The 10958-nt window shown below is 41.2% G+C and overlaps 1 protein-coding gene across 1 annotated transcript in view; it reads right to left on the reverse strand.

Annotated features, from left to right (window-relative positions):
• Positions 1–10714, reverse strand: part of MAP3K15 (mitogen-activated protein kinase kinase kinase 15) — a gene marked incomplete at its 3' end in the record, with an annotated part of 115319 nt that extends 104605 nt beyond the window's left edge. The window contains exons 1-2 of the mRNA XM_017887235.1: positions 10560–10714; positions 8273–8296 (exon numbers count right to left, since the gene is read on the reverse strand). Coding sequence (XP_017742724.1) covers positions 8273–8296; positions 10560–10682 — 147 coding nt within the window. The remainder of the gene's footprint in view (positions 1–8272; positions 8297–10559) is intronic.
• Between the last annotated feature and the right edge of the window lie 244 nt (positions 10715–10958).

The raw sequence follows: 10958 nt of genomic DNA on the forward strand, positions 1-10958 counted from the left end.
GAGGGAGAGAGGGAGGGAGGGGGGAGAAGGCGAGGGAGAGAGGGAGAGAGGGAGGGGGAGAGAGGAGGAGGGAGGGAGGGACAGAGAAAGAACGAACGGAGATTTTTACATAATTCATGTTGTGTGTAAAATAAAATTATCCCTATTATGAGATGTAGCTTTCTTGTTTGAAATTGAGTCTTTGCTAATAAAAGCACTAGAAATCTTGATTTGGAACTCAGAAAATCCAAAGGATACAGAAAAGAGAAAAGAAACTTAATCGTCTTTCTACCAAAATGTCCCTAAGCAATCCATATCATTTTTGATACTTTTGAGTCCTAAGCCATAGGCAACTGAAGACCTGAGAAAGTCAAGAGGAAAAAACCAGGAGAATTTGTTATCCTGACCTCAAGACCTACACATGTTCCTAAGCCAGAGGAAAGACTTCCAGTATTGAAGACAATGTCCCCAATATTGCCAGTGTCTGTTTCTCAAAGAATTTCTAATTTATTTGGATTATAAAGACAACCATTTTAATGGGAACAATGAGTTTCTCTTAAATCTCACTGGCTTTCCAGAAAAAAAAAAAAATCACCTAAACCAGAGGTCAAGAACCAGATTAATTTTTTAATAATGTGTTTTTTAATAAGGTGTTTTTTTTTTTTTTTAAATAACGTGATCCTAGCTTGGAAATTTAACTCTGCTTTTTAAAAAAACAACTGTGAACTCTGGCTTTAGGACATGACAAACGAAAATAAAGTCCAATGTACTTTTCACAATTCCTTCTGCAAGAGTTGGGTAGAACACCTTGTTTTCTCCCAGTAATTCTCCCTGGGGACAGAGAAGGTGCATATCTCCATGGTGCCTCTCTAGCAAGGCTATGCACAGCTTTCAGGTAATTTACCCACCAAGTCAGTGGAAAAAATTATTGCAGTGCCTCTAAGCCTTGGAAATGTATTTCTTAGTCTTGGGGTATATGTGACACACATACATACACACATTTCTCAAATGAAATAATAATAACATGGTGGATACTCAGGTATACCACCCAGAACCCCCCAACCCAACTTCAAGGAAGGATGTGTTGCCCCAGTTGTTGGGAGCTCTCTAGGAAGCAGCCCCTTACTGTTAGTCCCTTCTGAACTGCCTCGATTCCAGAGAGCATCTCATCCAAGCTACATTCCTAGTGATGAAGGACAAATGGAGGAACATAGAGGCCTGGCCATTTCATCCCAACCCAAGACAACTCAAAAAGGCCATTTCAGCTCCAGACCTCCCTCCCCCAAGGTGGTCAGCCAAAGCTGTCATTGAGCCTGCATCTCAGCTGCATGTCTCCCTCTGGCCAGTCCCGCTTCATTTACTCCCCTTCTCCAGCAGCCATCCCAAAGGTATCCCTTAATAAACTTCCTGTACCCTAAACTCAGCCTCAGAGTCTGAGTCTAGAGGAAATCAACCTGCAAAATAAGATGTAAGTATAAAGGTATGATTATGTACACTAGTGGCAAAGTACTAGGAAGTTCCAAGGTTAAACAGATAAAGCAGCCTTGGGGTTGGCTGTATTTTCACTCTTTTACTTTCATAAAGACTCAGCCTTGATCTGTCACCATATAAACATGTTTTCTAAAGTGATAAACTGCAGAAAGTGGCTATCTCTGTCATCTCCAAAGCAGCATAAAATAGTATAAGAACTAAAATGGATGAAAATACAGGAAAAACCAGAAGCCATTTATATAGAACTCTGACCAAAAAGCCAATTACCATTTTCAACTCAATCAAATACTGAAATATGAAGTGAAATGTAGTGTTCAAGATTTTTGTGACAGGAATTTTTTTAAAGTCAATCCTGAAAAGGAAATTTTCTAGAAAACAATTCCATTCACAAGAGTATCCAAAAGAATAAAATGCACAGGAGTAAGTGTAACCAAGAAAGTGAAAGACTTGTACACAGAAAACTACAAAATATTGCTGAAATAAAAGAAGACCTAAATAAATGGAAAGACATCCCACATTCATGGATTAGTAGACTTAAAACTGTTAAGATGTCAATACCAGCCAAGCAATCTACAGATACAATGCAATCCTTATCAATATTGGCTTATAGCTTTTTTTTTTCCCCCCAGAAACAGAAAAGCTGATCCTCAAATTCATATGGAACTTCAAGGGGCCCCAAATGGCCAAACCATGTTGAAAAGAACAAAGTTACAGGATTCGCACTTCCCAATTTCAAAATTACTATAAAGCTATAGTAATCAAAATAGTGCAGACTGCAGTGAGGTGTGGTCACACTACCGCACCCCAGCTGGAGTGACAGAGTAAGACCCTGTCTCAAAACAAAACAAAAAACAAAGAAAAATAAATTTTAAAAAAGGGCTGGGTGCAGGTCAGGCGCAGTGGCTCAGTGCCTGTAATTCCCAGCCCACTTTGGGAGGATCCAACGCAGGTGGATCACCCAAAGGTCAGGAGTTCTAGACCAGCCTGTGCCAACACTGCAAACCCCGTTCTACTAATAAAAAAAAAAAAAAAAAAAAAAAAAAAAAAAAAAAAAAAAAAAATTAGCCATGCCGATGGTAGTTGGCACTATGACCCACGACTCATGGGCTGAGCAGGAGAACGTGCTTGAACCTGGGAGGCAGAGATTGCAGTAAGCGGAGATCACGCCATTGCACTCCAGCCTGGGTGACAGAGTGAAACTGTCTCAAAAAAAAAAAAAAAAAAAAAAAGCACCGGGGGGGGGGGCTCATGTCTGTAATCCCAGCACTTTGGGAGGCTGAGGCGGGCAGAATGCTCGAGCCCAGGAGTTTGAGACCAGCCTGGGCAACATGGCAGAACCCCATCTCTACAAAAAAATAGAAAAATTAGCTGGGCATGGTGGCGTGTGCCTATAATTCCAGGCACTCGGGAGGTTGAGGTGGGAGGATTACCTGAGCCAGGGGAAGTCAAGGCTGTAGTGAGCCATGATCGCACCACTGCACTCCAGCCTGGGTGACAGAGTGAGACCCTGCCTCAAAAAAAAAAGAAAAGTTTTAAACCAGTGTGGTATTAGCGTAAGAGTAGACACATATCAATGGACTATAATTAAGAGTCCAAAAATAAACCTCACGTATATAGTCAATTGATTTTGATGAGGGTGGCAAGACGATTCAAAGATGACAAGGTAGTTGTGTGTGTGTGTGTGTGTGTGTGTGTTTTTAAAGAAACAGTGCTGGGACAACTAGGGATCCAAATGTGAAAGAATGAAGTTGGACATCTACCTCACATCAGACACAAAAAATTAACTCAAAATGGATCAGAGACCTAAATGTAAGAGCTAAAACTATAAAACTTTTAAAAGAAAACATAGGAGTCATACTTCATGACCTTGGTTTGGGCTAAGAGTTCACAGATACACCAAAAGCACGATCCGTAAAAGAAATAATTGATAAAACCTCTAATAAGGGTCTTGCTTCCAAAATGTATAGAGAACTCTTACACAGCTTCGTAGTAAGAACATAGCCCAATTTTAAATGGGCAAAAGATTTGAACAGATATTTCACCAAAGAAGACTATGAATGACTAATGAGCACATGAAAAGATGCTCAAAGTTATTAGCCACTAGGGAAATGCAAACTAAAAGCACACTCAGGTATCAGTTCATACTAGAACGGCTACAATAAAAAGACAGATGATACCAAGTATTGGCAAGGATGTGAAGATACTGGACCTCTCAGTGCTAGTGGAAATGTAAAATGGTGCAGCCACTTTGGAATTGTTTTGACAGTTTCTTAAGAAATTAAAGGTATATTTACCAGTCAGGCACGGTGGCTCACACCTATAATCCCAGCACTTTCGGAGGCTGAGGCAGGCAGACCACTTGAGGTCAGGAGTTTGAGACCAGCCTGTCCAATATGATGAAATCGCATCTCTACTAAAAATACAAAAAAAATTAGCCGGGCGTGGTGGGAGGTGCCTGTAATCCTAGCTACTCAGGAGGTTGAGGCAGAAGAATCACTTGAACCTGGGAGGCAGAAGTTGCAGTGAGCTGAAATCGTGCCACTGCATTCCAGCCTGGGTGACAGAGCGAGATTCCAGCTCAAAAAAAAAGCCTATCTTTACCATATGACTTGGCAATTCCATTCCTAGGTATGTATTCAAGAGGAATAAAAACATGTGCCCACACAAAGATTTGTACTCAAATATTCACAGTGGCATTATTCACAATAGACAGAATGTGGAAGCGATCCAAAAATCCATCTACTAGGGAATGGACAAAATGTGGAATATCTATACAGTGGAATACCATTCAGTAATAAAAAGGAAAGAACTACTGATCCATGCATGGATGATGGATGAACTTCGAAAACATCATCCTAGGTGACGGAAGCCAGATGCAAAAGATCACATATTGTATGGTTACTTTCACATGAGAGGTCTTGAAAAGGCAAGTCTATAAGACGAAAAGCAGGTTAGTTCTTGCCTGGAGCTGGGTGTGGGAAGAGAGATTGTCTGCAAATAAGCATTTTGGGGTCAGGGAAATGCTCTAAAACTAGATTGTGGTACACAAACTGGCTGCATAACTCTGTCACTTATTAAAAGTCATTGAATTGTGTGTGCTTAAACTAGGTAGATTTTATGGTATGTAAATTATACCTACATAAAGCATTTCAAAAAACAAAACAAAACCAGAACACAAGAATACGAGCATGATCTGAAAAAGAGGTGAACACAAAAGGTGATACCATGTTTCCAAAGAGCAAAGCAGCCCAGAAGAGCTGCAGGTGGTCCACTCTGAAGCCTGGAGACTGGCTTCCTGCTCTCGGCATCCCTGCAAAGCAACTGCTCCTAGAAATGGAGACAAACGGCTGGGCAACGTGCCCTGTAATCCCAGCACTTTGGGAGGCCAAAGCAGGTGGATCACCTGAGGCCAGGAGTTTGAGACCAGCCTGGCCAACATGGTGAAACTCTGTCTCTACTTAAAAAAATAAAATAAAATAAAATAAAATAAAATACAAAAATTAGCTGGTCGTGGTGGCACATGCCTGTAGTCCCAGGTACTCGGGAGGCTGAGGCAGGAGAATCACTCAAACCCGGGAGGCAGAGGTTGCAGTGAGCCAAGATCATGCCACTGTACTCCAGCCTGGGCTACAGGGTGAGACTCTGTCAAGAAAAGAAAAGAAAAAAGAAAAGAAAAGAGAGAAATGTGCCCACCTCACCGCTAAATGAAGCTGAATTCAATACATCATCAAGCACAATTTTATCTTTGTTATTATTTTCAATTTTTCCATCTCTCTTTCTGGGTAAAAGTACAATTTTAGAAATATCAAATAACTCCTTGAAAAGAGATCTCAAAGCATCTTGGTTTTCACATATTCATAAATCATTTCAAACATCTGGCTACATGTTCAGGGTGTGGCATCTAATTCATACCCCTTATTTACAAGACTTCACTGTTTACTAACTATGACTATGTATGTATGCATTGTATGTATGTGTGTGTGTGTATATGTGTGTGTGTGTGTGTGTTAAAATCTTTCCAAAATGATCACAAACCCACAATTCCATCAGATTCTCTCTCAGAATCTCTGGGGTCATATGATCCAGGTGTCTGATTCCAGGGTTACCCCAATCCACATGGAGGGGACAACTGAGCAAATTCTCCTTAGAAGCCACCCAAGTTACTTTGACATTCTGTTTTAATGTTTAATCACCATTAGTTGCAAGATGTCCATTCTGCTGATCCAAACCATTTTTCTGTTTACCCTACTTCCATCCCATCTGGAATGGAAACAGTAAACATCTCTTTACTTTCAGAAAGAGGATAGCATTTGAAGATGACTACTAATGGTAGCTCTCAAGGCTTAATTCCCTTTAGCTTTTCCTCTTAGGGGCGATTTTCCACTCATCACATCACCTGGGATCCTTTTATTCTTCTGAGTGCTCTAAATTTTCACATCTTGCCAAGCATGGTGACCAATACTGGGCACCAAATTCTAACATAATGCCAAATATAGCAAAGAGATTAGCTGCCAAAGCCTTTAGAGCAGGGGTCCCCAACCCCCAGGGCCATGGACCAGTACCAGTCAGTGGCCTGTTAGGAACCAGGCCACATAGCAGAGGTGAGCGGTGGGTGAGAAAGCATTATTGCCTGAACTCCATCTCCTGTCAGATCATTGGAGGCATTAGATTCTTACGGGAGTGCAAACCCTATTGTGAACTGCGCATGCAAGGGATCTAGGCTGCGTGCTCCTTATGGGAATCTAATGCCTGATGATGTGAGGTCAAACAGTTTCATCCTGAAACCATCCCCCACCTCTGGTCTGTGGAAAAATTTTCTTCCATGAAACCAGTCCCTGGTAATGAAAAGGTTGGGGACCACTGCTTTAGAGTAAGTTTATTCCTAAAAAAACAAATACCTAGGAAGAATAGTGCCGAGGTATGCTTGGAATTACTAAGAATGTTAAGGAATTCCTGGGTGTTTTGGAAGAGGCAGAATGCACCAGAAGGGAGGTATGTAGTGGAATGGTAACAGCATGACACCAAGTTTCCTGGAGGAGAGAATATTTCTGAGTGCTGATGCATCCAACAGTGAGGAATGGAGAAAGAAAACGAGTTGTCTTCCTTGCTCCTTGCCTCAACGTAACTCTTGCTGTTTTAAGGAATCAGCATTTCATAGCCATTTCTTGCATTAAATCCAGGATACATCTTTTTGCTTCTATAATAAATACGGAACCACAGATGTTGAGGGCTGGAAAGTATCAATGAGCAAAACAGCATAGTTCAACATTTCTCATTTTATTGCTGAGGATCCTGAGGCCTAGGCAGGGGTGGAACAACTGACTGCCCAGTGTTACTTAGAGACACGGCTGCAGCTATAAATGCACCTCCTGGGCCTCAGGCCCAATCTCCTTCGACTTCTTCCCCATTTCTCCACAAAGTAGGTAATTTTAAAAATCAAGGCCTAGTGTGGTGGCTCACGCCTGTAATCCCAGCACTTTAGGAGGCCAAGGCGGGCAGATCACTTGAGGTAGGAGTTCGAGACCAGCCTGGCCAACATGGGGAAATCCTGTCTCTACTAAAAATACAAAAATTAGCCAGGCGTGGTGGTAGGTGTCTGTAAGCCCAGCTACTCAGGAGGCTGAGACAGGAGAAGTGCTTGAACCCGGGAGGCAGAGGTTGCAGTGAGCCAAGATCATGCCACTGCACTCCAGCCTGGCCCACAGAGCAAGACCCTGTCTTAGTCTCAAAAAAAAAGAAAAAAAGTCACGCCTGATCCCATTTCTTTTCCAAAAGGAATCTAAAACTACCCGATGCCTTATCTTACAGGCCTGCTTGTAAAATTCATGCTCCAATAGTAATCATGTGCACTACACCACTTGCTATGTTTCTAAAACTTCTGTCTTAGGTGGGGAGCTCTGTCAGGGTCCTGGGGAAGCCTGGGCCCCCAAGCTGCAGGTTGGGAACTTCTGCAGAGGGTGCCCAGGGGACAGCTTTGCCTCCTGGGTCCTTTTTTCCCCTCTCCTAGGAACTCCAACTGGAATAGGAAGAGAGTCTGCAGGCCTGTTCCTTCTAGAAGGGCTAGCAGGAAGGAGACTAAGGCTCTAAGGAGAGGGACCAAGGGCCTGTCCTGAGTCTAGGTCATGGTTTCTCAAACCACAGTGCCATAGGTCTGGAGGGATGGGCAGCTTGGGGTGCATTCAAGGGTACAGGATAACCTTGGCAACATTTCTAAGATCCTTTTAAAACATTTTTAGGGTGGTGATTTCATTATACTACTCAAACCAACGTGGCAATAAAACTATGTAATTTCAGAACTTTTAAGCCAAATCAGGAGACTTCAGTACATAAATGGGACAGAAGGAAGTAGAATTCCATCCCACTTCTTTTCCATTTGTGGCAAGAAACTTGTGCCCCATATTAACTGGCATACAAGTTCACGTTCCTGCATCGTTAGGGAAACTCTGCTTGGGAAGTATGGGAGGTACTGACTCCAGCAAAAAGATTATTGGTGGTCCATGGAACATCGACCCAGCTCAGAAGGAGTCACCCAGAAGGTTCCAGCTCTAAGTCCCAGCAGGTAATGAAGAACATACACTTTCTTGCCTGGCCTTGCCTTCTGGCTCACACCCTCAATGGCTGAGTGGGGCCTGGGGCTGGCAGGCTGAGGCATAGGGAGATTTCTAGCTGTCCTCCTTAGAAACACAACCCACAGGCATGATTAGAAGTCATCTTGCTATTTGGGTGATTTTCAGGCAAGCATTTTACAAACTGACATTTACATTTAATTTCAGAATTAAAATTCTGAAAATGTAATACTTACTGTGTTTTTTTGAGTTACCATGTCCTGAGAAGAAAAAGAAAAAATGAATATAGCTTTTTTCAAAACAGCTAATTTCCATAAGCATTAGCCAGTACTCCCCTCTATAAAAGAAATTAACCATGTAAGAATTAATCACATAAAAGCACCCACCTTAGAGCAAGAATTAATCATGTAAAACCTCCCTCTCCAAAAGCTTCAAACACAATGAACCTCGGAATTGCAACATTCATATTCCAGAGAAAACTGATCACCACTGGTTAGCCTTTGGAACTATTAGAGGGCATCTATGCTTATAAGGATTTCCCCAGAACAGTGCCAATGCTTTTGCCCAAAAGATATTTTGAGCTTCAGGTTTGGGGTGCTGAGTGCCCTGCATCTTGCCTTCCCAGAAAAGAATGTCAGTGATAGCAAGGAAGGGCCTAAAAGGCACTGTGCTATCCCCGGATCTGGAACCATTTCTTGAATCAATCAGTGTGAAGGCCACACCACAGTCAGCTTTCCTACAGAAAGGGTGTTGGCAGTCGAATTCCTGACACCTCGCTACAACAGTCTAGGAATGTTCAAATTCAGTGACAACAATTTTAGTCAGTAAATTTAGTATGATAATTAGGCAGCTCTTGACTGTCTCATTTATGCACCGACATTTCCAGAGGGAGAGAAAACACCATAATCAAACTGCTGCCCTGTAAAACATGTTTTATATATTCTGAGATTTTTATTTCCTGATAACAAGTGCAAACTGCTTCTTCTGATGTTAGATATAACTGATTACCCATTTCCGTTTTAGGAAATATTTTTCTGTATCATTAAAATTAAAACATCTAGTCCATAAAACTTTCCAGAGGGCTTTGCTAAGGCACGGTTGAAGAAACTGTCCTAAATTGGAAAAAAAAAATTCTAATTTCACGTCTTTCATCAAAATATAGGTTAATAATCTATATCTTTCACACTTGCTAAGTTCTAACTATTCCGAAGCCTAACTACCTTCGTGAAAATCAGTAAAAGAAAAGGTCAGTATCTAAATATCTAATGTAATTTACATTGGTTTATTGCCCTGGGGAAACTATTCTACAATGTGAAGTTCACTAATAAAAGTCTCTTCTTTCACTATCATACAAATGACTTATTAAAACAACAGTATTTTGCCATAATTACTGAGTACATATCTATGTAACATATATATGATGTTTAGCACATACAAGTTACACATCTCAAGCAGGTGGTATTTCTACCAGGAAATAATCTCAGATCCTTACACAACCCTGAAAACCTAGTTAATATTAAATCTCAAGAAACACAGTGAAAATGTCCAACTTCGGCATAAAATTTTACTACTCTCTACCAGTGATTTTTAATACTGAGGGAACTGAACCTTTAGAAATGATGTCTGCAAAGGCTGACTCTCCAAACCATTGGTTCTCACCCATGGTTGCACATTTGGGAGGTTAAAAAAATCTCCATGCCTGGGTCCCACCCCCATCCCTGAGATTATGTGACGTAATTGGTCTGGGGTGAGGCCTAGGCATGGGGATATTTACAAGCTCTCCCAGTAATTCCGAAGTGCACTCAAGGCCGAGAAGCACTGTTATAAACAAACTAATCCATTATTTCTAAAATGATTTAACATAGGCCAGGATTTTCTGACTAAAATATTCAACAATATTAGTATCCACTGAATTTCGGAATAACTCATGTTAAACATTTCCACTATACAAATATAAGCATTTTTTTAAATTACTATGTTATCCAAAAAAGCTTGTATCAAACTTGCAAAAATACATTTTAGAAATTCTTAACCATGAATGAGTTGTGCAGGAACACACATGTTTTCAGTTTTGCTTTGCTTTCAGACTAGGGGAAAGTAACATCAAAGACTAATTGAGTCTATGCTAAAATATTCTGTCCATTTCGGTAACTGTTCAATGTCTTCATACTATTATCCAAGTTGAGAACTGATTTTTATGTGTAGGTTTGGATCCAACTGCTCATGAAGGAATTCAGAAGTGTGTTTGCTTCAATTGAAACTAACAGGAGTGTTTGCCTCCACTTCCCTAACGAGCTTGGAAATGCCCAAGTTGCCTGCACACGTACGACTATAGCACAGATGCTCACAAAGTGGCCAGGAAGTCGTCTGTGTGAACCAGAACCTGTGGTGGGAAGGAAAGAATTGCACAAGCAAGCCTTTGTTTTTCTCCAACTTCCTGTACTACTATGGCATTTCAGCTAGACATATAATTCTGCTTTCCCAAAACGAAGCACTCAGGAGAATGTGAACAATACCCTGTACCTTCAAAGAGAGAGCAGTGTCGGTATCGGTGTCATGGTACAAGATCACATTATTGGCCATGTCAAAGCTTTCTCGGACTCCAAGATGGTAGAAGAGGGAAGGCTGTCTGGAGACATCACTCATGTCTACCACAGCAACATCTGCAATGAACAAGGAGAGGACAGGATTAGGGGAGATGATCTACTTCATCTACTCACTGGTGATCACCAGTGGGGAGCTATAGCAATGTGTATTTCTGTCATCAGTCTGTTACGTAAAATAAGGAATGATTTTATTAAAATTACCCTATGAACTGTGGAAGAAATGCAGTAAGAATTTTTTTTAATCCTCTTTCTTCTTCAAAGAGCTGGGAATGTAACCTCACTTAGAACTTGCTGATGGATTTTAATGTTATTTTGT

Source organism: Rhinopithecus bieti, unplaced genomic scaffold (assembly GCF_001698545.2).
Source record: "Rhinopithecus bieti isolate Rb0 unplaced genomic scaffold, ASM169854v2 scaffold_17420, whole genome shotgun sequence".
Classification (NCBI taxonomy): Eukaryota; Metazoa; Chordata; class Mammalia; order Primates; family Cercopithecidae; genus Rhinopithecus; species Rhinopithecus bieti.